At 46.7% G+C, this 26,693-nt stretch overlaps 1 protein-coding gene across 1 annotated transcript; it reads right to left on the reverse strand.

The window, feature by feature from the left end:
- Positions 1 to 1,098: 1,098 nt before the first annotated feature.
- Positions 1,099 to 25,620, reverse strand: SLC17A9 (solute carrier family 17 member 9). Its single transcript, XM_059713205.1, has 13 exons — positions 24,638 to 25,620; positions 16,011 to 16,208; positions 13,881 to 14,020; positions 12,577 to 12,676; positions 11,456 to 11,586; positions 10,871 to 10,967; positions 9,740 to 9,836; positions 7,133 to 7,220; positions 6,812 to 6,846; positions 5,901 to 6,016; positions 4,950 to 5,005; positions 4,227 to 4,256; positions 1,099 to 4,097 (listed from the first exon to the last, which is right to left on the reverse strand). The coding sequence occupies exons 1-13, from the start codon at positions 24,769 to 24,771 to the stop codon at positions 3,934 to 3,936; spliced, it is 1,386 nt and encodes a 461-aa protein (XP_059569188.1). The 5' UTR covers positions 24,772 to 25,620; the 3' UTR covers positions 1,099 to 3,933.
- Positions 25,621 to 26,693: the final 1,073 nt, after the last annotated feature.

Genomic DNA, 26,693 nt, shown 5'->3' on the forward strand with positions numbered 1-26,693 from the left:
GATTGCATTAAAGCTGAATGATCTGATAACTTACCACTTCTTCTGCATGCCTGTTCCAAACTGGGATGTTGAGTCTTATGGTCTCCAGGTCAGCAAGATTACCAAGTGAAAACTATTCCCAACTCCCCTCACACCTCAAAAACCGTTACCCTTTCTTGGGTCACGATGGTGCTCTTGTGACTGGCCCTCCTTAGCTGAAATGGGATCATCAGTACATTCCCCGAGAAAGGACATGTGTTGTTAATGGAGTCTGTGGTGCAGGTGTATATTTGATGTACTAGTTTGATCCTTTGGTGTGTAATTGCTCTAATTAATAACTATGATTGGGGGGAATAGTTTCAGGGGTGCCACCTGGATTTCCCTGAGCTGGGGATATTATTCAAAGTTTTTTTTCACTACCCCATTAGCAGAGAGGCAGTTAACCAGGTTCATCTGAAGTCAGGCAGCAGGCAGGGTATATTTTGCACTTTATTCTTATCCCATTACCTGGGTTAGATGTTGTGACCCCTTTATCCCTATGGGTTTATTGATGGCTTGCCTCTCCTTGCACTAACCCTGCCCCCTGCTTCTTTCCCTTCCTCCCTTTCTGTCTTCTGCATTCAAATCACTCTCTTCATTGGATACACTGGTCTGGGCACATCTTTTCACAGCATCTGAACCCGAGCTTATGGAAGTTTCTGCTGTATATCCCTGATTCACATCCCCATTGCCAAGGTCAATGAGCATAGTTTGCAGACTGAGCTACCCAGATTTCCCATAATGAAGTGCTATTGTATTAGTATCCCTGTAACAGCACAAAGACATTTTCAAAGCCCTGTCTTTCTCTACTTACCCCACAAAGTCCTTGCTTCCTCAGTTAAATCTTTCCAGGATTCAAGATTCATCAACAATGTTCAGACATGAGGATCCAGTTAGACTTATGAGACTCCATCCATAGCATCCTTCTGTAAAAAACATATATTTATAGCATCAAACGCCTGGTTTGAGGCTGAAGCTTGGAATTCATAAGGTGCAGAAATGATGCAGAGAAATCAAACGTGGTCGAAAAAGTCACCAAAATATCTTTGAAAAACCTGTGTGTTCAAATGAAGACAAGACTTTGTCCAGCCGACTGGCTTCCTTTATTTATAGGTCTTTCTGACTGCAACAAAAAACATCAAACAAGCAAGATTTGGCAAGATTGTTTTACAAAAATACAACCAGGTAAAAATGGTGTCAATACCTTACCAAAATGCATGAAATATATGTATCAAACCCCCTTTAGATATATGATATACCAGGGCAGTATATTTATAGAGACTGATAATCCAAGATTACCTACCAAATGTCAGCTGCCACTGAAAAGACTAAAGATGGCACAGCCAGCAGTGCTAGTTTGGTTTGGGGGTTTTGTTGCTAACGTCTCATCTTAAAAATTTCCCAGAGCTTGGGAAATTCAGGTTTGCTCGCATGCAAATGTGCCTTGGTTGCAGTTAAAGCATAGCTTTACACTGATCTTGTTTAACACATGCAAAAGGCTGCATGGGGAAGACTCATTTCAGTTTAAACGAGGCTTCTTCCAGGATATTAAGCTAGGTGATGCCCATCCCTAAGCGATTTAAACTAAACTGAACTGAAAGAAGAGTGAAACACAGGGCTTTGTATGGGTTTAACTGAAATGTTGCAAAGTTATATGTGAGGATAAACTTTCTCATGTCTCCCACTTCTCCCCTCTCTGTAAGTAGTTAAAACCTGACACCACTCCTGACATATATTGAATCGCAAGCAATAAAAGGCTAATTTGAGCTCTTGGCCATGAACAGCAATATTTCTGGCTAGCATATATTGAATAAAAGTGAAGATCTCCTTAAAGCTCTTTATAGTACCACCATCCAGGGCCAACTCGAACACCAATGAGCCCCAGGAGGCTGGGGATGTAGGATGCAACAATGAGTGCATTTTGTGATTTCCGGCTTCATTTTTGGCAACATGTTTGACCGGAGAAGAGAAGTCTGATTGCAAAAACTCAGCCCTGTCTTCTCTTCTGCAAGGTCTGTTTAATAGTCACCACATCACCTTTCATTTTCCTGCCAGTTTTAAAACCCCCCCAGCAGTCAGTGTTCATCTGTCAAGGATATGGGGCAACTGGTGCACATCAGCAGCCTGCCACGAGGAGAGAAAAAAAACCACACAAGAAAGACAGCTCTCATCTCTCTGGCCTCCAACCCCGGTCACAAGCATGCTATAAATGGCTGGGATGACACTGGACGGCAGCCCCGTTATCTGCTGATACAGCATTATAGCTAAAAGCTCAAGGTATACTAGTGGCACCCATTGACATCTCTGTAGTTAAAAGTGCTGTCAGGATTTTCATTAGAAACCTCTGCATTTAGAAATTTCACTTGGCTGTAAAATATGTGCTGAGCAGAAATTTGGCAAGGAGGGGGCAAAAAATCTGGATGAGCAGATTTGGCATGCATAGGGTTTTTTCGAGTGCAGATTTGGGATAGTGAACACCAGATCAGCAATTGATATCAGCTGTCACTTTTCTGCACCCTGAAACTGTGCTGTTTTACACCAGACGGAGACCTAGCTGTGAGATTCCCAACTAACAACTAATCTGACAGAGACCTGAAGATGAAAGCCAGAGCGCAGTCCCTTGGAAGATGTGGTCCTACACCATCCAAACCTTGAAAACATGCACATGGAGGATGAACAAATGCAACTTTTTAAGCTCTTAGGATGGGGCATGTGCAGAAAAGGGAAAGATGTTTAATGATTTTGCATTAACTCTCATCTGTAGCAGAGGTCCTACAAGACCAACATTGCAGGGTGTTGAAAGCCTTCCTTTCCTGGAACTACTGTTGATTTTTAATAGGCATTTTACACAACCGGGTGTGCAAAATCTGCCTCTGAGCGCATCAAATGGCTTTTTGGCATTTAGAATAAATAATAATAATTGAGATATTCAGGTTCAAAAGCATCTATGGCTAGTTATCTCCCTTTGGTAAGGATTCAGTAGCATGGATCTAAAAAGAAAAAAAAAAGCCCTACCATATAAACGCTTTTCAGTTTCTTTGGAATAACTCTGAATGCATATGGGGAATACACTTAATCAAGGAGAAGGTGCTTGATATTATGCATCTATAGCACAGAATGGACCCGCTTTTCAGACACGCTCACAGCGTATGGCTAAACAGTTCGAAGAAGACTTTGTGCGTCCATTGCCCGCAATGGACGTTGTGTCGGAAACTCACTGAATGGACAAAGCCATAATCTGCCTCTTCACCCGCTCCCTCGCACGCTCTGACAGTCCCTGCTGTGCATGGTGCAATACTTCAGCATACAAGGGCGAGCTAAGGGCTCACGTACAGTCCTTTGGATCATTAAGTTCATTTAGTGAGGATGCCAAATACCGACTGGCAGCCCTGGAAACTAAAGTCCTTCATTCAGGTCCAGAACAGCAGAGGACGGACACTCGCAGGATGCGATTCGCACTCTGTTCAGATCCCTCCGCTCGGTCCTGGATGACAGCCGTTCGCTCTCAAAGGGCTCTTCCTCCCCTGGCTGATTCTGTCACCAAAGGGACCATGAAACACCAAGTGGGGTGATGCTTTTTGCCACGTTAGGAACCAGACTGAAGCTACCAGCTCATTTACCACGAGCCAGCAGCTACTTTGCTCAGTCACCAGTGGCATGGGTCAAACTCACATGGGTGATAGAAAGGCAAAAGGCTCTGCCCAGAGCAAAATTTTAATTCTGGGTTCCCCTCCAATAGGTCTCATTCAGGCTCATAATATTACCTCTCTGTTTTGGTTTGTTTTTCCTGTTTAAATTGTATAAAGAAACAATCATCTCTTTGGCAAAGGATCACTTCCACAGCTGCAATAAATAGATACAACACTCTGAAACCTCCTTGATGGCCTTCATTTGCTAAGCTCCTCTAGACCGGGACTACAGATCTATGTATGCAGAGACAGTGTCCACCCGTTGGGCCTCTCCAAAAATCAGGAATGTACAGAGTCCAATGATGTTAACCGTAGCCACAAGATTGAAAACAGAAATCCAAGAGCCAGTTGTTTCAATGAGATGTCCAGCTAAGTACACACAAACCACACCTGAGCAGGGAGAGAGGAGAAGGGAGATGTAAGTGAGAGCTCCAGGATGCATCCTGGCCCCAGCATATCAGCTTCACCAGCTGTAAAAAATTTCCCCGTGGGTGGTGTAATCTCAGCAAAGTCCCTTACCTAGCAGGGCTCCACCAGTATTTCCAACACCTGTATGGAGAAGAACCAGAAACCACTGCATCACTTCAAAGTATGTGCATTGCTTCTCAGCATGAAATACTTGCTAGGTGCTGACAGGTGCTCATTCACCATCGTCTGCACTTCTTCCATGGCTTTGCTTTGGATTCAGACAAAATTTCCTTTCTGGAAATGCCCACTAGAAATACTAACCCTCGTACACGCCTCTTCAGTTATCCGATCCCTGATTGTGCTTGAGTGTTGGGCTCTTTGAAGGGCATGCATATAGTGACCTGCACCAGCGAAGGGCAGGTGAGAGCATGTGAATGAGCACAAGCAGAGGTCTGTGCCATGGCTGCATGCACTCCCTATTCCACTTCTGAATCTTGCTCCCTCTGGGACATGCACTTGCAGAGAAAACCAGTGAAGTAGTCCTCTGTCAACCTTTCTTAAACATGCACAATGAGTCTACGGTGGCTGCTCTGCCCCTGCAAAGCTGGCTGTGGGTGTCAGCAAACATATAGCCAAACTCAGCCCCTGTCCATGCCTGAAGCTCTAGTGCAGCCTCTGGGTTGTCCTCAGTTACTTGTGTTCACACACACACACACACACACACACACACACACACACACACACACACACACACACACTTCCCCTGGGAAGGATCCCCTCTCTGTATGCCTGTATTTTCTATGTAGATAAAAACCATACAAAATACATCCTCACCAAACAACAGGCCAGCGCAGGATGGCGCCAAATCCTGCACGTTGACGGAAATGCCGCTGTTCAGAAACACAAGAGAAATGGCACATGGGGGAGTTTTTTGTTATGGGAAACCACAAGGCAAACAAGCTACTTGCTAAACGAAGGGGAACAGATAATCATGCCCAATAAATGACCGGAAAAGGAGAAGGCTGGTGGAACCGGCGGGGACCAAGAGATGGCTTGGTGAAAATACCCAAGCCAAGAAGCAGCAAAGTGCTTCAGTACAAGTGGGAAGGCACAGGTTGTGCAGAGCTGACTAGATGGCCATAGCTACCTGGGAAGATGTTCTAGGAGGACCAGAGCAAAACTCAGCTTCTTTTGCACATGTTCATCTTTAGCCTACTAAAATCCACCACCATTACCTTGCCAGGACTCTTCTCCCTGCTCGAATAAGTACACAGGCCTCCCTGCACAGGTTCTCACTTCCTGGCCTTTGGCCTCCAATATCCAGCACCAACGTTGGGTGCTTAGCTTCACGGACTCTCAAGGTCTCAGGGGACTGTTAGTCTGAGCTCCGGGGAAACTCAGGCCATAGCGTTTCATCCTGTTACTGCACTAATTGACCAAAGCACCCAAACAGGCACCCAGGCTAGATTTGAACAGAACAAGAAAAGGCAAATCCACAGGAAGTTAGTACCTATGGTTAATCACCTGCTTAGTATAGAAAAGTGACTCTTAAAAAGTCACTTTCCTCTTTGCATCTCAATTTCTCCATGGACTATAAGGCCTCCTGTGAAAAGCTCTCCGTAGAAATTAAGAAAGGTAGTTAGCTATGTTAACCTGAAGTCTGGCAGAAGGCTGGGCAGAGCTGCATCTTATAGACTAATTAATTCAGAGATACATAAGTTTTCATGAGCGACAGCTCACCTTGTCCGGTGCTCTAGAAGCTAAGTGTCGCTGCTCTAGAATTACCTGTGGTTAAAGGTCTGAAGTCCGACCGAGGCAGATGCAAATACTATCGCTTTGCAAAAACTGGAGGTCTGACCCAGGCATAAGGCAAAAAGGCTCGACACTCCTGAGCCGATGACCTGCAAGGACGAGAAATGGGAATCCGAGGGATGTGCTGTGATGAGAAGCAGGCAATGTTTGCGATTCTGAAATGTAAGGGGCATCCAGTGATGAGGCTTAAACAGTGCTCCCAACTTCGACACCTTCACATTCACCTGAGTGTCTTACACGCTTGTGCTTGCTCATCACACCCAGGATGGCGTTGCACCAGGCGAACAACTTCTGTGTCTCAGCAGAGGCGCAGGGCTGTGTTGGGTGACTGCTCTCAGTTTTAGAGCGACTGCATGTGGCCGTGGGCATCTCTGCCTTCTGCTGCCTTTGCATACAGACAACCTCGAAAGCCTCTGCCTGCCTGCTCAGGGAGGTGCCACTTTGTGAGACACAGGCCGAGTAGTGGGTTAACATGACACGGGGGCCTCTCACATGCGGATTTTATTCTTGCTCATTCTTCGATTGACATTTGCCTTCATGCAAAATGAAGAGAGGCACTCAGAGGGAAAAGATGCTGTTGTTTTTTTCTCTGTGGAAACGCCTCCCCGCCAACCACCAATAACACCCACAAATCTCCAAACCCTGCTGAAGCATAATAGCATGTCAAAGCCCCAACACAACCCCATGCCCTATCTCTGTATTCTCCTTCCCACCGATGCCCATTTCTGAACGATCAGCCCATCTCCCACTATCCTTTCTGCAATCAAAGTCTTGACTCTAGCTCCCCTATGAGATCTAATCTGATTTTCACTGGAAGCTCTCTTATTTTACAGGTCAGCCTCGTGGACAACGGTTGTTTCATTCACAGGCTTTCGCTTTCTTACCTGCATGAACTTCCGAACAGTGATCGTTCTGTACCCTGAAAGGGAAAAGGGCAGCGTTCCCGTCAAGAAGACTTTAACAGAGATAGCTTTGTGCTTGTGCCAGGGGTGTGGATGGTAAAGTGAATGCACAGAAGCAGAATCTGTTCTCTGATGGGTGCATATGCATGCCCAAAGGGAGCTGCAAAGGTGCAGAGGTCCTGGTATCTCCCAGGAGAACAAATCCAGTGCCTTTCCCCCTCCAACAAACCCACTTCTTCCCATCCGGTCCCTGTTTTGCATTGTGGAAGGGGAGAGCTGGGGAAAACCCCAAGGGTCTCTTACCCTGACTTATTAGGTGGTCAGAGAGGAACCCGCTGAACAGACTTGTCAGGATTGCAACCAGCCAGGGAACCACGTTAAACACCCAGCCCTGGAAAGGAGATATATCAATGCACCCCACGATAAAGCCCATCCCATACCATGCACAGTTATGTTGCTATATATATAATTATCATTATATCCGAGTGGCTTTATATCAATGCACCCCAGGATAAAGCCCATCACATACCACGCACAGTTACAATGCTATATGCATAATTATCATTATATCCGAGTGGCTTTATATCAATGCACCCCAGGATAAAGCCCATCATATACCATGCACAGTTACAATGCTATATGCATAATTATCATATTCGAGTGGCTTTATAACAATGCACCCCAGGATAAAGCCCATCATATACCATGCACAGTTACAATGCTATTTATATAATTATTATTATAACTGAGTGGCTTTATATCAGTGATTGAGAGGCATAACTGTTCGTATTGACAATAGTCAAGGCAACTAGTAAAAAAAAAGTTTCCTGCAGTCCTGAACCGATACACCTGGGGAAACGAGGCCGCACACTTGATTCAGCCTCCTGGGCCATGAATAGAAGTGCCGGCTAAATTCAGCCTTCAGCTTCTGTAACATCAGCAGCACTATTGTGAAGCTGAGAGGATGGGACTAAATCATCTAATGCCAGGGTGCTGAGCCTGGTAAGAAATGTCTTGTTTGGAATTGTTGCTGTTAGCTGTTTTTCACTCACAAATGTATCAGGTTTTCTCAGCTGGAGAGATAAAAGTACCTAAGTAGCTTAGGAGCCTAAACCCTATTGGTCTTCAGTGAAACCCAGGCTCCTACAGAACCAAGTGCCAGATTTTCAGAGGTATTTAGGTACCTAGAGACATATCCACTGAGAGCTGAAAATAAGACTTAGGCACCTAATGCACTTCAGTGCTTTGGAAAATCCCGCTGGGTTCAACATGAGCCAAAAACTGTAGGATTTTCTTGACGTGGGCTCAGTATTAGCTGGGTGTAGAAAGGAAGAAAACCAGTTCACCTGCAGCATGTCTCTTTGGCCAGTAGGTGACATAGTTTTACCACAGTAAGCTTCCTTGTCAACCCTTTAAATTCAAGTAGCATGTATCCACATTTTATTAATATTTATGAAGCGATGGCCAGATGCAGGAACATTATATGCAGCATCTTGCATTAGGGCACCAGGAACTGATGCTTAACAGATGGTTAAATTATTGCTACACAAGCCCAGTGTAAGAGGTGTGCAGATCTCGTTACAACAATACACTTGCCGGCTCAATACGCGGCTGCAATAGAAATATCATGCGTGATATAAAGCGCCTTGTGCATGTAATGTTAAAAGGATATTTGTAAGTGGCCAGGGAAATGACAGCCGTGCATGACAGGGCTGCCACAGAGAAGATAATCTGAGGATCTCTGCGAGGCGAATTATTCATAGAAACACGACCTCTTAACCCAAGAGACTCAGACCCCAGTTTCAGTGCAGTGGGAGTGTTTGCGCTGAGCCCAGAGAAGCCCTTGGGCTTCAGCACTTTATAGATAAAAAGAGAGCGTATTAATTATTAATGATCATTATTATCAGGGCGCCTCCGAGCTTGGCAACAATTACAAAGCCCCCCATGAGCAGGGGAGCCTGGGGCTGTTTGAAACTGCTTGCTCCTGTGAGCTCTGTGCGATTTGAAAGCCATCCTTTTCCCAGGGACATGGTAACCTAGAGACCACGTGCAACCCTGGGAGAAAAGCATCCCTAGGGGAGGTAAGAGCAGCAAGCTGACGCCAAAGGGGATGGAAAGCCCAAGGAGCATCACTTCTTTGGGCTATTCATGTATTTGCATAGCTAAGCACTATGGATGGGATCCTGCCATGGGATCCAGTAGGTGTGAGCGCCCATGTGTCAGGACCTAGAGGAGCAGGGATGTGCGGGAGGTGCAAACTTCTCTGCACCCTGACACGTACCAAACCGATGCTCCAGACTTGCCAATGCCCTCACTTGCAAAAATCAGCATTTATCCAGAGATACATGCAGGGGGAATGAGGGGGAAAGCACTCCACCTCCCTCCGAAAAAAACCTCACCCACTTTCCCTTCCTCTCAGCCTGATCTCCCCCCAAAATACCTATTGCACCTCCTTCTCCCTCATCTAAACCTGCAGGCACACTCTTACCCCAGCTCCAAGTAGACCTTCTGGGCCACAAAGGAAGCCTGGGGCAAGGAAGAAGATGCTATTTTTTGGGAGTTTGGTCCCGTGGTTTCCATTTGTAGTGAACCTGAGCGTTACTCCCCAACACCCGTCTCCTTCTTACAGGGATCCCTGTGGCAAGGTGGAGCCCACACAAAGTTTGGGCAAACTCAGAGCAAAACAGAAGGACTGGGCTATTCAAAATGAAAACCAAGATGGGAAAGATACCCCTATCAACCTCCAGGTGTTAATGGTTCGGAGAACAGGAGGATCGTTTTTGTGCGAGCTCTTCGAAAGCCCATGGAAATCAGTGAAGAGACTCCCAGTCCTAACAGGAGCAATGTGGTTGTGTGGAGACGCCTGCGGACCTCTGCTTGTATTGCACTCGCGGGTCCTCTTCTGCTTACCTTGGACTCAGGGAAAGTTTCCTTAAAGAAGGTTGGCAACCAGGAGAGAAGGGTGAAAAACGTGCTGCCGGTAGAAAGCTGAGCTACGATGACAGCCCTGCAAAGACAGATAATGGAAGAAAGCAGCGCTAGAGACGGCAGATCACACACAAGGGAAAAGGGAATCCCAACGACCCAATATTTCAAGGCAATCTGGCTTATGAATTAACCTATAAATGGAGATGTTTTCAGAGATAACTAGTACTACCTCCATGCAACTAGCAGAATGGTGTCTGTACTTAACCACTGGCACAAAAGGTTTAGAAAAGAGCCACAGCTGGCAGGATACCGCCCTGTGACCAGGCAAGGAGGAATTACTGCCTTCATGTTATGAACAGAGCTTCACTCTCATTTGTGTGTCCTCTGTTCCCCTTCCAGAGCCCGGGAGTGTACTCCATGTGTCCTCCGTTTCATAGGAGAAGTCAGGCTAGAAGGGCCCTCCTCCTATCTCCTAGGCATCATTGAAGCCCCCTATTTGATAAGTCTCCCCAACTCCTATACTAGGCCTTCATTAAATAGCCACAAGCAACACAAAACATCCCCCAGCCCCTTTGCTTCCAGGCTGGATGATCCTCAATATAAAACTCAGAGCCCTAATCTACAGGCACTGAATGTTTCCAGAGTTTGCTTATTTGAAAAAAAAGGGGGGACAATGAACAAGGGCATTTTAGGGTGGTTTCTCTCTGCACCACAACCAAAGATTGCAGCACCCATGCCCTTCGAACAGCCCTTGACTTTTTACCAGCTGTGCTTGTCACCTGCATGCTGGCTGTGACGATGCACAAAGGACTGGAGCTGCCTCGGGTAACACCCACGTGCACAGAGACTTGAGTCTATTAGCGCATCGTGTGAATTTACATCACCCGCATTGCTTTGTGGTAACTGTGTGTGGCAAATGCAAAGCTGCATCAGAGGTCAGCTACTCTGGAGTTACCTTTAGAGTAACGACCACACTGTCAGTGCACACCTCACCTCATAGAGACTTGCTCATGTGAAACGAGTGAGGGCAACTTGGCAGCAAAACCAGTCTGTGCATCAGGCTGAGAGAGGGACACAGCGAATGCACCCCCCGCCTCGGGGACGTGTACTTACCATATAGGGGCCTTTTTAAACAGCCTCTTCCATGGGACTTTGGTGCGTTTGGATAATGAGAGGCCCTTTGCTAAATACTCAAAAGGGATGATGAGTTCTGCAAGAGAGAAATTCAAAGATACATTCATTGTCTACACAAACGCACTGGATTTACTTTATTCTAGACTTGAAACCCATGGTGTGCAATGGCAGAAGGGATGCTATAACTCTGGAGGCCTGAATTCAAACCCTGCTCTAGATTCCCGGCAAAGGCTGCCCAGGGCCTGCCATAAAGGGGGACCACGTCATTCAAGCTGAAGACTCAAAGGCAGCCAAGTATGACGTCGATCTCTGTGCACCACTGGCGACATGTCCCTTCACCACATTAGCTCAATGGCCCCTTGGCCTTTAAACACTTCATTTTATAACCGCTTAAAATACGATTTTGTAGTAGAGAAACCATCAGCGTACTATGTAAAAACATATTCGCTGGCTTTGGATGCTTTAATGGGTCTGAAATATCTTCCCTATGCACAGAAAGAATTCCACATGTGCAGCCTGGCGATCGACATTTGTCAATATGAGCAAGCATGGCAAGGGGATTACCTTTCTCATTCAGGAGGTATTTGCACATGCAGTAAACCCAGAGCAAAGTGAGGAACCCGGAGAAATAGAAGACGCTCTCCCAGCCGTACCAGTCCAGAAGGAGGGACCCTGCCCCACCAATCACCAGCGTCCTGGAAGGAAAAGGACAACCACATCATGAGCCCGACAGGGTTCTTTGGGCAAACTCCAAGCCCATGAATCAATAGTAAGAGCAAGCTGAGGGTCACTGGATGCTATTCATAAAGCCCTTTGGGAGCAATTCATCTTATCATACTGTTGCACTGTCTCATCCTTCCTACCACAAGTCTGAATGGAGAGGCTGCCCTGTTATTAAAGTCGCTCTGCCATCCAACCGACCATCCACTTACTACTGCCAAAGTTCCTAATTGAATACTCAGGGCCAGAGATCATCGCTTGATATAAATCAGCATTGCTTCATTCAAGTGATGGAACAGAGTTAACCTGCACGAGTTGCACATCAATCTCTTTGCTTCCTGCTGATGTCTGGAACAACTGCCAATGAGACGCTACAAGGCATCTTACATACCTCTTACATGCATGCTAACCACATGCACCAAAATGCAAACACTTCCCATTTCAGCACAGGTCAAAGCCAGATCATCTGTTGTAGGATGCTTTGCAAAGGTGGGACGGTATTGCTGCCCTCACTTCGTGGAGAAAGGAAATGAGGTGCAGAAAAGTTTAGTGATGTATTAGTATTTGGGTCACAGGACACGGCAGTGGAAAAGCTGCGCGCAGAACAAAGGATGTTAAACTGTCCGATCCCTTGCTCTTCCTACTGGGCCACACTGCTTCCCTTTGCAGTCAAAAGCAGCAGCAAATTCATCAAAATTGTCCAGCAGGAAAGGCCAATCCCCACTAATCACTGACACAATTAAGAGCAAACTGCTTTTCAAACAACGTGCAGGCTTCCACATACGCTTGCATGTTCCTAGGAACTGCCTGAGACTCTTCAGCTGAAACGGATACCTTCAAGCTCCCGTTGTTCCAGCTGCGCTTCAGGCTGGACTTATTGCCCCCAATAATTAATGGCGCTGCTGTCCCAAGACTTTGTCACTCACTGCTCAAAGCCAGTGGAGCATCAACCCAGGGGAACTTACCCAAACTGGGAGCCGGTCCCCACCGTGCTGCACGTGAAAGCTCGCTCGCTCTCTCGGACCTTCTGGGAGAAGAGGCTGGCTAGGGCAGGGAAGTAAACCCCTAGTGTCAATGGAGAGGAAAGCGTCAGTGAACCGTCAGTGAGACATGCATGGGAAAGTTCATATCAAATCAAAGGGAACCCAACCATAGCTCCAGGCAAATCAATAAGTTGTGCAGCTTATCCAAAATAATGCTGCAGAATGAAGCCACCGAGCCAAGAGGGTGTCTGATGGCATCCCATTGCTCCACAGACAAGTTAGCTTGGACTTTCTCTGTATCCACCTATTCTGTGACCTCCACTCATGTCGTTTTTTGAGCCCGGTGTTCAGATGAATGCGTCTGCCCTGCCAACTTTGACGTGCAGCTGCTTTACAGCTGAGGTACCGAGGGAAAGAGTAATGAAGTGACTTGCCAAAAGTAACGCAGAGTGTCTGTGGCAGAGCTGGGACTTGAATCTCATGATGTAACCACATAGCCGGACTTCCACCCCTGCTCAGCACCACAAAACTGATCATTTTTTTAAGGGACTAAAATACTTGGAAAACTTTTAAACCCTTCCAAAACAGTTGCCAATTTTGTCTTATGTATTGGTAGCTAAACCACTGGGTAATTTCCAACTGGAGGGGTGCTATTCAGGATGAATCTAATCCTCGGTAAACATTTGACTACAGAATAATAAAAAGGGATGTGGAAAAATAGGGGTTAAAAATAAGTAAGGAGAAATGGCCCTCGCTGCAGAGCCACATTTTAGAGTGTGATTTTTGTTTTAAGTGGTTATGTCTAATGAAGTATCAGGCACCCATCATTGTGGAGGCAAAAGCTCAAAAGGTTATATGCAAAGGAGCAGCAAAAATTAACCTTTCAGCAATGAATAGGCTTATGTAGTTCCAAGACCTACTTCAGTAAGGAGAAGAAAAATGACCCCGAGATCAAAGCTTCTTAAAAATACCCAAAATGCAGGTGCTCGGGGAAGTTTGGAGAGAGAAAAAAGCAGAATGAAATGTTTACGCTTCAGCAACCGCTACATGACGGCTTCTCACAGTGACACGTAGTCATGGGGAAATGTTTCCCTGGGGTCAATCTGATAACCAATCTGCTTTTTTTAGCAAGCCCCGATGCCAAAGGCTGTGCAGACCCAGGTCACTCTAACCAACCCTGCCATGCATCCACTTCACTGTTATTTGCAATCCCGTAGATAGAGCTGCACCGTAAGCCTTTTCCTGGACGGCTGGGACGCACCCATCTGCACAGCGTATGTCCTCACCTTGCAGAAGTCCCATGAGGAATCTGGAGGCAGTCATTAAAATCAGGTGGGCTGAACTGACGTAAGTGAGCAGCGGGGTGATGGCAGTGATGAAACCCCAGGCAGAGGCAGAGAGGAGGAGGACTTTTTCTCCTCCTATCCTGAAAGACAGGCAAGCATTACACGAGGAGGGAACACGGGCACAGGACAGGGTTAGGGCAGCGTGCAGCAGGGCAACATGCATGACACCCAGCGCAGGGCTGGGAAGTCCAACTACACAGAGTGGGAGCAGGGGTATCGGAGAAATCCCCATTTGTTTCCAGCAGCAGTTGCACACAGTCGGGATGAAAGACGGCATTCCAGCTTGCACTGTTTGGGACCAATGATTATTCATTTATAGTGCCTAAGTAGCCAAGAGCCAGGGTAACCACTTCCTCAGAGATGCTCAGGCACCAGCATGGGTGCTAAATGCAGGCCACAATAGGCAGACCAGGCTCTTTGGGTAAATGTGATATCTTTTATTAGACCAACTCAAGTAGTTGGAAAATTCTTCTTTGCAAGCATTTGGGTATCGATACCATTCGTCTGGCTGAGGAAGCATCCGCAATTGGTGCGTGCTCCTCCTGGATGGAATGAATAGCAAAGAAGCATTTTCCCAACTATTTAGTTGGTCTAATAAAAGATATCAGCTTTACCCAAAGAACCGTGTCTGCCTATGTCCTTCGACCGACACGGCTCCAATCTACACCCCGGCCACATGAGAAGCACAAAAAGGACCCAGAGGCCAATATCAGATAGAAACAAGGATGGCTTCAGCTGGGAGTTTAAAGCAGGTGGAGTTTAAAGCAGGAGACAGCAGCTCAGGAGCAGGGCAGAGATTCCCATCAGGGAATCCCACCCCCAGCCAGGATCCATTTAGCAATGTAAGGAGGAGGCAGTCATGAGTGCATGGTTGAGAAACTCCGGTGCAGTGGAAATTCATGTCATTGGCCCCGCTCTGTTTTCTTAGCGGATGACAGCATTCACTGTTTCATCTGCCTTAGCATCAGCGCTGCTTGTCTGTTAACATTAGTTTCTTGCAGACATCGTGGTTGCAGACTCTATTAAAAAACATAATGAAACAGCACAGGGTACTGCACAGATAATGGCTTTCTCCAGGCATGTGTTTCTTGCACGAGAATTTACGGGAAAGCCTTCCTCTTCGACGATACTGCAGTTCAGGAAAGGAACTCAAGCAGGTAATTACTAGGATCCCCACCATACAGTTGACTGGGTTTGAGGCTTTTCTTTTGAATGTCATTAACCCGCTCAAACAATGCATCACGTCCTTCACCCAGACATGACTGGGGGCGGTGAACAAGCACAGATGTGTGAGGAGCTGTGCAGAAATCTTGGGGGGTGGAAAGGGTCAGAGGGGCTGCAATGAAGAGGAAGGCAGCAGATCTGCAGATGAGATACGGAGCTATTTCCTTGCATGGCATGGAACATTGCCTTCTCTGGTTGGCTATGAACCGTCTGAAAGTTGCTATCTACACAAGCCCGGTGCTTAATCTTTGGAGAGATGCTTAACCACTTGCGAGCAGCAGATGTGGACCGTGCAACAAGGTTTGCTGCATCTAAGCCATGATCCAAACCACCCGTGAGCCAGCCAAAATCTATTAAAATCAATGGAAGGACACCGACTGAGTTATTAGAGTCCGGATCCATCCCAGAAAGCTTTCTTGCTGCTCCACCCAGGCCGCCTCTGGGACTAGAAGGAGCATAGCTATGTCCACAGGGCACAATAAGCAGGGTAACCAGCAGCACTGAGTGACAGGCCCAGTTAGCTCACAGCCCCCCCTTAATTAGCCTGCTAAAAGCACCATACAGATGTGGTTACACTGCTTCTAGTTCTGGAGGCAGCTGTGTTGTGCTTGAGTCCTCTGCCAGGGGCTGTCATTTGGTGGACTAGATGTGGTCAGTGCACTTCAGAGTTCGTTTTTCAGCCCTCTTCCCCTCCAAGGGGCTAGCGATAAGATTAAGATGGGGAAGGGTAAGACACAAGGCAAGGGGTTAGACAGAAGGGAAGGGGGGTTAGACACAATAAGCACTTGCCAAGAGTTTTTATTGAAAGCCCTGAACAAGGGATAATAGATGAGAAATTTCCAGTACCGATCACTGAGATGCCCGCCTACAATCTGAGTCAAGCAGTAGCCCCAGAAGAAGCTACTCAGGACGATGCCAGACTGCTTCTTGTCCCATTCAAAGTGACTGCTCATGGCCACGGCACAGATGGGCATGGTCACCCTGGCACAGTACAGAAGGCAAGTCCCCAACAGTAACATCACAGTCCAGGTTCGAGATTCAGGCCTGCAAGGGTCAAGAGAGAGACAGGGAAATAAATGAACCTTAAAGCTGACCGGATGACAATTCCTGTTTCACAATGCAGATACACGGGTCAGGCGGGTTTTGTTGCATGTCTTTGCAAGTCAGACAGGTCTCTTTTCAAAGAGCTAAAGGTCACAGCAATGGCAGCTTTACATTCTGCCACTGATGCTCCAAGCACCTGCCTTAACCTAAATCCAATAGTGGGAGGAATCCTTTGTTTAAGTGTTTCCATAGCAAGGATCACAGCATTTGAGATAGATGAATTAGCCCAGGTTGTAGTCTGTGAATTTGAGCACACATCACTTCATTGGCTGCTTCCACAGTCAATACTATTAGAAACTGTTCTTAAAATGTAAAAGATAAATGAAAAGTTTGCATTCCAAGGTGGCAGACCTGAGGCTCCCTGTCCCGGCAATGTGTTGATCTAGCTGAGAAAGGGAGTGGTGATTCAGGCTTAGGTACTTTATTGCACCACCCAACTAGAAGGGAGGTGGAAATAACTTCTTAGTGAGAGAGATGACACAGGGTGTGGGCTCATCAGTCCAGAGGGAGGAAGAAACAGGCCAGGACACACACCTGGTAAGACTTGGTTAACATGTTATTATTAGTGTTTATATTAAGAATACCAGCCCCGCTGAAGAGGTGAACTGTGCTCTGCGCAGGGTTTGGTCTGGATTTTGGAGTAGATTGGAAATGACATCTTTGCTTCTGAAGAATACTTCTGCAGCAAAGACGAAGCTCTCCCTGCAAATGTAGGGCCCAGCTGCGAAATGTGCAACATGTGGGTTGGATCCCTGTGCTTTGGTGTAGCTCACTGACTTCAGCCTGGGTCACTCTCTGTGCTGTAAACTGGAGAGGAAGTAAATGCCTTACAGGATGGAGAATTAATCATTATTTATTCCTAGGATAGTGCCCCACCCCAGGGACTGGACACTGTACAGATGTGTGACAAATATTGAGACTATATCATACCTGGGCATTAAGCCATCATGCTTTCCAACCTCATAAACATGTCAGCTTTCTCTATTCAAAATGACTTTGTCCAGCTTTCTTATTAAAAAAAGAGTGTTTTATTTTTCTTACGATAGATATGAGAACAAATCTCAATAGATACAAGAGTCTAGTTATCCCAATACAGAACCAAACCATTTACAAATTTGCTAAAGAGCCCTGGTATAGAAAGACAGGAAAACATGCCAGACTCCTGTACCCACTGGAAATATAATTGATGATTTGTTTCCTGAAAGGGTGGGTGAGGAGCTCCATGCCAAGTTTTAGCAGGAGTTATTGGCAGTCTTTCACCCTGTGCTTTGGAAGCTTTCTCCCTACACACACACACGTGCACACACACATGCACACATGCACGCACAGACACACACATGCACGCACAGACACACACATGCTAACTGAAAAAGTTGCATGGCCTTGCCTATTAACCAACTTGCAGCCTGCCTTACTGACTTAACTAACCTCAACAGTGACAAAGGCTTTTTAAGCACTTTTCAAAGCTGATGTTAGAAGGAGACAAGGCAGCAGTGAAAGTTGCATTTTCTCACCAAGCCAACGACAATCTTCTATTAACCTGCAAGTAAAACCACTTCCCCCCAACCCTGGTGCTACATCAGAAATCTCTGAGAGAAGCTACTCTGACCTAGTTCTGCTTTAGTGCTACAAAAGCTATTAGGGAAACTAGTCCAAATGCAGGTTTGAACCATTGGGTCTGACCATAAAAGACAGGATATTGAGACTGCGGCTACAAAATGTAGTGCTTTAAAAAACAAGCTACTTTATGGACCACGTGATGAAAAGATCCTCATTTGACTGGTTCTTCTTTAAGAGAAAATGAGCCTGACTCCATCCTGTATCATCATCACAAGGCAGCAAAATGCTACCAGTCTTATTCAGTAGGGATTTCCCCCTGTTTGCATAGAAGCAAGTGACTCTTATGTATCTCTCCTAACCACTTTCCTGCCATTGCTGGCCTTTGGACATACAACAGTTAAGTCTCCTAAGGACTGCTATAGTCAAACCTAAGTTATTGGGCTCAGTATGGATGTAACACATACAACATAGTGGTCTCTGCTTTACAGGAGGGTAGATCAGATGATCTAGTAGTTTCTTCTGATCTTAAATTCTGTGAAGCTGTGTGAGGTGCAAGGCACAGGAGAATCATTCCTAGAGTGCTAAGTTATTCTTTATAATATTGCTACATGCTGCTGAACTCTCTTAAGTCTTTGCATTGTGGAAGTGTGAGGTCCTTGCACTCTACTGAGAGCACAGGTGGAAGATGCACATGGGGTTAGGTGTTGGTAGCCAGTTCACAATTCAAAGAAGCCAATGGACAGACCTCCTGAGGCTTCCCTGGCTTTGGGTCAGGCTCAGAGAGAAGTGAGGGCTTATACTATGCATGCAAAGCTTCCTAGAGCACCTTACACCTACTTTGCACTGATGCAAATGGCTGTACAAGTTATTGGAGAATCAGACCCAGATGTAGGCAGGGAATGTGATCCTCAGCAGGCCGAGGAGCTGGCTTACAACCTTCCCTCTTCAGCCTGATTCTGCAATTAAATAGCAACAACAAGGTACATGAATGGCAGCCCTCTTATTACCAGTGACTCAGCTTCCTGTGTCTGCCTGTCTTACCCTTGATTCATGCATGTAACACTGCACAGGTAACCTGCCGGACAGTCCTACAGCGTTGCAGGTGCAGATGGAAGAAGAAAGGAAAACAGAAGAGTGAGGAAGGATGGTGCTGTGGTCTGGGTACTGGTCTGGGAGATACTGGTTTAATCCCCAGCTCTGTAAAAAAACTCCTGGTGTGTCTGGGCAAGCCACTAAAAACCTCTGTTTCTTATAGATGTAAATGAACTTTTCTTTCTTTTCCATTTCATTTATATGTTTTTAGGGACAAGAGCTCTCTCTTACTGGGTATCTGTGGATGGCCTGGCCCAGGGGAACCCCGACACCCGCTGGCTGTCTGTAATAGAAATCCTGAATAATACAGGTCTCTTTTTTTCCACACTTCCCTTTCCCACCGGATTTTAGACCAAATTCAATGAACAGTTTCTGCTGAGTTTGTTTTAAACTCTTTTAAAATAAATAAATGGCAGATTAGCTCACGAGACTGGAATATTTTTTATGGTTATTCTGTTTACCCCTATTTATTTTGATTTTTTTTAAGTATATAGCCATAGACAGAGGCAGAAATCCAGTGGAGGAATACAAAGATGACTCCAGAACAGTACTTGCTTGTTAAGTAACCTCTCCAGCCAGAAAATCCACCGACACAAAATATGGAGCGCCAACTATAATCCATCACTCACTGCCCACACCCATCTGAAGCACCCTGCAAGGACAGGGATGTGCTTACATCAGAGGAAAGAGCATTGCCAATGCATTTTCTCCTAATTATAGTTATCATAGCAGTGGCAGATGAGTCAATGCTCTGCCCAGTTCAGAACAGCAACAGGCCAGATTGTTATAGGAAATCTCTGCTGGCTTTATGGGGACACACAAAAACCTTATGCCATCATTCATTGGAAAAAATCTGTGCATGTCCATCACGTTGTTCATCTGATCAGCCAAAGGGGCTTTACAGATATTAGTAAGTCTCCCTCATTTGATAAGCAAATATAATGTATGTGTTGTAGAGAAGTCCCAAAAAGGCAGATCTAGAAGTGACTTGCCAAAGTTACTACATGGCCAAGTGGGAACGAATCCTCAGGTTTTGACTCCCTGCCCCATGCTCTGTTGACTCTTCAGTCCCTTGCTCTCTGTAGGAGTCGGGGAGGTGCTGGGAGCGACGGGCAGGCAGCAGGGCCAGATCCTGAAGTGTCTTCAATCTCTGACTTCAGCAGAAAATGAGGGGAAATCTATTTGCTCTGGAAAGGAACTAGATGCAAGTCAAGCAAGCCTTGCCTGGGTGAAAGCTTAGCTCCTCAAAATTGCAGGGCGATCCCAAATGTGAAATAAAATGCCACAGCTTCAGCACTTTGGGGCATTATCAGGGGCACGTGTATACAGAAAGGAAGTTCATTTGGTGGAAAGCAATATCTAGTTGCTCATTCAGACGCACCGATGTTGGAGCAGCTGTTACCCACCCCGGCGCTGATTTGGTTTGCTGACTCCAGCTGCCAGATGTGATCCCCTCGGGTCTTCTCTCTGTAACACAGACTTGTCACCTATAAAGCAGTCCCAGCTCTCAGGCTGGTAGCAGCGCAGCTTGGAAGTGTCCAGTCCTTTCCCAACAAGTCGAATACTTTAGGTGAAAGCAAACCCGGCTCTCAATGTTTGTATCAGCCGATGGAGGTGCTTATCGATTTCTTAGGATGACTCAGAGCCTCCCAGGGCAAAAATTACTTGTGTTTCGTTCGAGTCCAAAGAAAGCCAGCAACAGAGCGCCTTTTCTATTTTCAACGTGTTTTCGTGCCGGAGGAATTTCTCCAGTAGCTGACACCGAGCAAATATTTGCTCAACTTTATTTCTCTTCGCTTGGCCGTATTCCTTTCCCTCCCTTTGCGATTCTGCCTGTTTACAGCCATTTCAGGCCACTTTTCAAATGGACTAGAGGGAGGTCAAGCTATCATGAGACTGCAATTACTGCTGGAGTCAGAGTTGTGTACGTGCATATCATTTTAGGAGGACAAAGAGTGGTATTTAGACATCAAGGCTAAGAACAGGCTCCTTCATCTCCATGGCCAGCCACCTTAGACAATTGCTGCTTGTTTTTCTAACAAGGGGTTACAGTAGCAGGAAGCATAAACCCAAGTCTTGGCCCCTGGGAAGGTTGCTTGGTGAAGCCACACAGACTGGATTTGCACTCAAGAGATTCATCACCAAAGTAATGGTCCGTGTGGGCCATTGCAACATGGGACTGCGGTGTCTTTTTTTTCCCAGTGCTAAGAACCAAGCAGAATTTGCCGGTGTTGCTGCTGGGAAGAGAAGGAAGGGCCGGGGTCAGGGAAGCACCGGAAAGTTACCTGAAAGTTTGGGGAGGGCAGCTGGAGAAGTAGGACAAAATGCACGAGGAGAACTGCGGAAGGGAGGTAAAAAATACACTGAAGAAATGACAAACAAAAGCAGCAGCATTAAGAGGAGGACAAAGACAGGAAAAAACCCCAAAGCTGCAAAGATAAGTGGTTATCTCGCCCCCTGCATTTGAGCTGCAGGAAGGTTTTGGGTAGATGCCTGGCATGTCTTTTGTTTCGGTCTGAAAAGAAAATCTATGTCCCTTTCCTCAATTCATAATCCTTATCTCTGTGACGGAAACTCATTCATTTGGGCGAGGAGTTCAATCCGCAGCGTGGTGTTGGCTTGTTTCTATCTCTTATTTTAAAACCTCTGTACAACACATTTGACAGCACCCATCTGTGCAGAGCACCAGCAGATCCCGCTACAGGGACCTGCCGCGGCCGGCCGAGAGACTTCCCTTTGCTGCCCGTCTGTTTCCTTTCCCGCTCTAGTCTTGTTTGCTTCGAAGGTGAGCTCTCCGAGGCAGGTGACATATCGGTGCATGTGCACGTAGGGACAGACATTACACAAAACCCGGTATAAGCGACTGGAAACCGGTACAAATCTGTAATCCGACAAAGTTCAGTGCACGTAAACCGCTTTCAACAAATGGCCCAAACTGGCTTGAGATAAACCTGGATGGATGTAATGTCAGACTTCACTGATTTAGGTTAAATAGGTTTATTGAACTTCTGTCCAAGATCTCCTCCAAATTCAAGTAAACTCAGAGTTACCCAGCATCCCAGAATGCTTTGCATCTTCCCTGCAAACCCCCTGCACCCCACAGGGTGGGTGGGCTAGACTTGGCCAGAGGGGTCTGCTCTAGCGCCCCCCGGCTTCTGGCCTGGGCCTCTGCAGGCATGTGGCTGCATTTCCTGAATCAAAAGTGAATGTCTGTTCACTTGTTTATGGGGTCAATCTACACTGCTTAGACCAGGGGTGGGCAAGATGCGGCCCGCGGGCCGGATGCAACCCGCCAGGCCATTCTATCTGGCCCGTGGGACCCCTAAAAAATTTAGAAAGTTAATATTTATCTGCCCCTGGCTGCCTTGCCAAAACTCAGTAAGCGGCCCTCCACCTGAAATAATTGCCTGCCCCTGGCTTAGACTAACCTGTGGAGATTGAAGCTTGGTCTTTTTTACTGTACTTAGCCACAGTGCCGGGCACAACTGGGCCAAGATCTTCTTGGGGAAGACAAACATTCAGTAAAAGCCATTGGAAACTTTTCATCAGTAGTTTTTTTTCCTCCTGATTTTGACTGAAAACAATCAACTAAGCTCTCCTGCCAACTGATTATTTCTGTTCTCTTAATAGCTCTCCCAGGAGGCTGATCAAAACCTCATTAAATAACTAGACTCCAACCAATCAACCAAAAACCTAGACTCATCAAACCAGATTTTCAAATGTATTTAGCTGCCTGACACCCACAGATTTCCCAACACCTCTGGACTCCAGCGAGTGAACAGAGCCGTTGTACTGTGTGGGGTAGGGAAGGTTTTAGATTCAGCTGCTCTTCACAAGGCAGGAGACAAGCCACCTCTTTCCCCCCGCATGCACCGACACTTGTGCATTCATTGTTTCCTAAGGATCACACGTCTTTTTGAAATAAGAATACAAATTCCCACCACCAGGAGATTTCAGTTTTGCAAGACATCTACCCATTAGGCATAGCTCTTATCAGCCCCAAGCATCTCACTATTAACCAAATAACTCTCACAGCAATCAGCTAAGTCACTGGAACAGCTGCAAACTGATGCCAAAAAGTGAACTGGTCTCACACCGCAGAGAAAGTCACTTTGTCATTAGATGTTAGAATATGGTATTGCTTTGCCTCCTAAAACTGTGCTCAGACCACAAGAGCGCCCTGAATGTATATACGTTACTGTCGTTAAAAACATTCATTTTTGCTTCGTTACCCAGGCCCGGATTATTAGTTACAGAGTCTCAGACAAGATAAATGAGTAGTAGTGGCAGTAGTAGTCTTTTGAGCCCATCTGGAGATGGCCATCAAGAAGCTGGTACCTCTTGTGATAGAAAACATACAACCTCCACATGGCACAAGATTTATACAACTAGGCTCTTTCACAATATTTGAGCCAGTTGTTCAATATTATGTACACGTGGGGCAAAATACAAAACTACCAGGGATATGTGTAATGCTTCCCAAATCAACTCGGGTTCGAACGAAAACTACCAGTGCAGCAGAAGCCCCTGCTAATTAATACTGAGCAGTGATACCTTTCTCAAACATGATTTTCTTAGAGGGGTCTAGCTTTAAACACTTACAATCGACACCCCACTGAGGACACTCAGCACAGACACATGGCTGGGGGCAGGAAACAGCTGTTTACTTTTTTCTTTTAAGTTACTCTTCTTTTTTTTTTAATTGGAGGAACAACTATTGTGCAGTCTGCATTAAATCTCAATCAGCTACTATTGTCAGAGTAAACATAATTACTAAGACATTTTATTAAAAAGCTCATAATGGCTTAAATGACATGCAGGGCAAACTAAATATAGATCCATCATGACTCAACTCTTTGCATTGTACATGTAAGCGTTGCATTTTCTTTCTCTGTCAAGTAGTTCAGCACTATCTTTATTATTAAAATACTGCCTGATTGAAGCAGCAGTGATTTATAAGGAAGGCAGCTTGTGTCCATCTTAGACACATCACCACAGGCGTAGAGGAGCTCACCAGCTGGGTTAGGATAAGTCTTCTAACACCCCAGGGGGATAGGCAGCACTAGCATCTCCTCCGTATAGTGGGAGAACTGAGGCACAGAGTGAATAAGTGACTTGCCCAAGGTCACATAGGAAGTCTGTGGCAAAGCAGAGAGCTGCACACAGGTCTCCTGAGAAGCAAGCCAGCACCCTCCCACCTAGCCTCTCCATACAAAGTGACACCCTCCCCTCCAAAGTGACTCTCCCTATGCCTGAAGAAGGGTGTTTGTGCCCGAAAGCTCACAAAGACCAACTTTTCCAACTATTTAGTTGCTCTAATCAAAGAGATCCCATTTACCCAAAGAACCTTAGATAAGCATCTAGCTGGGGTCACCTAGACCCAGCACTCTTTTCTGCCTATGCAGGGGGTCGGACTCGATGATCTATTGAGGTCTTTTCCGACCCTAACATCTATGAATCTATGAACCTTGTCTGCCACCCTCCTTTTTAGGGGTGTAGGTTGTAGCCGTGTCAGTCTAAGGACACAGGTAAATCTGAAATCTTTTATTAGACTAACTCAAACAGTTGGAACAATTCTTCTTAGCAAGCGTCTCTTCCCCTCCCTTTTACACGCTCCAGCGGGCACGTTCAGCTCCCCACCAAACCCCTCGAGCTCAGGGGCTTGCCAAAACTTCTCAGCGTCCCAAGAAGAAAACCGCCGAAGCCCCGCATCTTACCTGGACCAGTAGCAATCTGCATTCCCATCTTTTCTCATGCCTTCCTGGCGGGGAGGCTTCCCAGGCTGCTGGGGGTGGCAGTGGTGCAAAGAGCCGTACACCTGGAGAGCATTTTTGCTGCCACTCGAGGCCATTCAAAGATCTGTAACTGGGGTTTTGAGTGGCAGGGCTCGGCCGGCTGGCTGCTGCAGCTGCAGAAGAAGGATGCTGGCCGGGGGGATGCTGGCACAAAGGCTGGAGAAGTCCCCGGAGCAACAGGCGGGGGTCAGGCCGAGGAGGGAGGTCCCATGGCAGCGATCTGCGGGGGATTTTGTGCAATACAAAGTCCACGTGTCAGTTTGCAGCGGCTCTTCCTGGTGGAGCGCTTCCAGGAAGCGGCTGCAGCCCGGGGGCAGGACGTCTGCAAGCCGGGCTGGGGCGCGGGTCTGCGGGCGTCTCCCCGCAAGGGGTGCCGCGCTGGGACCCGGACCTTTGGGAGGAGCAGAAACAAAGCAAGGCAGAAGGGGGTGCAAAGCCATCCATCCCCTTTCTCAGTGGCATTCACCCCCCCAAAAAAGACCAATTTTCCCAACTATTTAGTGGGTCTAATCAAAGAGATCACATTTACCCAAAGAACCCAAGGAAGGGGATGGATGGCTGCAGACAAGCAGGAGCCAGGAAGGAAGCGACTTCAACCTGCCCGCCCAGAAAGATCCAGCTGTGCCAGGAGAGGTGCTCGCAGGTGCTGAAGCTGCACAGATTAGCCGGATCCTGCAAGGTGGAAAGACCAAGCCTGGGCTGGGTGCCTGGCACTTCGGAGGATCGGCCCCATGCAGCATAGATGGGTTTGAATGTCTGCAAGGCAAGTAGGTGAGCAATCCCAATCATGCTCCTAGCAACTTCCTCCAAATGGCATTATGTTTGGGGAAGAGATTTGTGTTGCCAGCACTGAGTCGCTGGACCTGATATCGCATGCGGACGGCTGCCCGACTCTTGGCTCCCAAAACCGACGCTTAGTAAGGGCCCAGTGCCAGGTTATGACATGCTGAGGCCTTAGACTATGTCCCCTATCTGATAAAAATAATCCAATGTATGCATATTTTTGTCACATTAGAATGAAAACGTCCATGTATCTCCTTTATCTACCAACTGATTATTATAAAACTTGGTATTGAGTCAGGCTTGTTTTTTTTTATTTAGAGGCCGCTCATATTCATTCATAGATTCATAGATGTTATGGGCTGGAAGGGACTTTGCAGCTCATCGGGTCCAGCCTGATATTGTGAGGCCCTAAACTGTATCTTAAGTAGTTTAAGCCTAAATCCAGCACCATAAGGGCCTGAGATCTGGCGGTGATCAGAAGAAATGCTGCAAGGACATATTGAAGTCAGATCTCAAGAAAATGCATGCCTGTGTCAAGACTTGGGAGGACCTGGCTGCCAACCAACTCTAATGGTGCTGCTACCTCAACCAAGCAAGCATCTCACCCACGAAGCAGAGAAGAGAAAGTGGAGGAAGGAAAAGGAGAGAAATCCTAGGTCATGGCTTACCCCCACTGCAGAAAGACCTGCGATTTCTGCGGCTGTGGCTGCAGCTCAAGGATTAGACCCTTAAGTCACCTCAAAACCCATCAATGAGCCATGGTAGAGATCCTTCTTGAATCAAAGGATTGCCCACAACGCCAAGGAAGAGGGAGTCTAAAGCTGCCTTCCATACTCAGCCTCTGTTCCCTAGTGCTGCCAGTCCAAAATACAGCCCCAAAGATCTTGTGACTTAAGCCTTAAGGCTGCTGATTTTTTTCAAAGGGATCTGGGGCTGCCAAACTCAGAGCAGTTCCTCCCCACAACAGCAAGAGCCACAACCCGTAGAAGGAATTACAACTGCACACCTGAGAACAGGCTAGTGATCCAGGCTGACTCGGATATACTTCCTGCGCCTGGGGCAGGGGCTGGACTTGATGGTCTTCAAGGTCCCTTCCAGCCCTAATGTCTATGAATCGATGAAACTATTTGTAGCCATTCTTCGATTACGACAACCCCATTTCCACCCATCTCAGGGCAGTGCCTACCTTCGGTGC

The sequence above is a fragment of the Alligator mississippiensis genome, chromosome 9 (genome assembly GCF_030867095.1).
Source record: "Alligator mississippiensis isolate rAllMis1 chromosome 9, rAllMis1, whole genome shotgun sequence".
In the NCBI taxonomy this organism is placed as follows: Eukaryota; Metazoa; Chordata; order Crocodylia; family Alligatoridae; genus Alligator; species Alligator mississippiensis.

Bases quoted from the DNA above. Each gene is read 5' to 3' on its own strand.
- SLC17A9 (XM_059713205.1), bottom strand. From the start codon at position 24,771: ATGGCCTCGAGTGGCAGCAAAAATGCTCTCCAGGTGTACGGCTCTTTG. The intron at 16,209-24,637 runs GTAAGATGCGGG...TGACCCTTGCAG, and splicing joins GCAGATTGCTACTGGTCCAG to GCCTGAATCTCGAACCTGGA. The intron at 14,021-16,010 runs GTACTGGAAATT...CCTGTCTTTCAG, and splicing joins GGCGGGCATCTCAGTGATCG to GATAGGAGGAGAAAAAGTCC.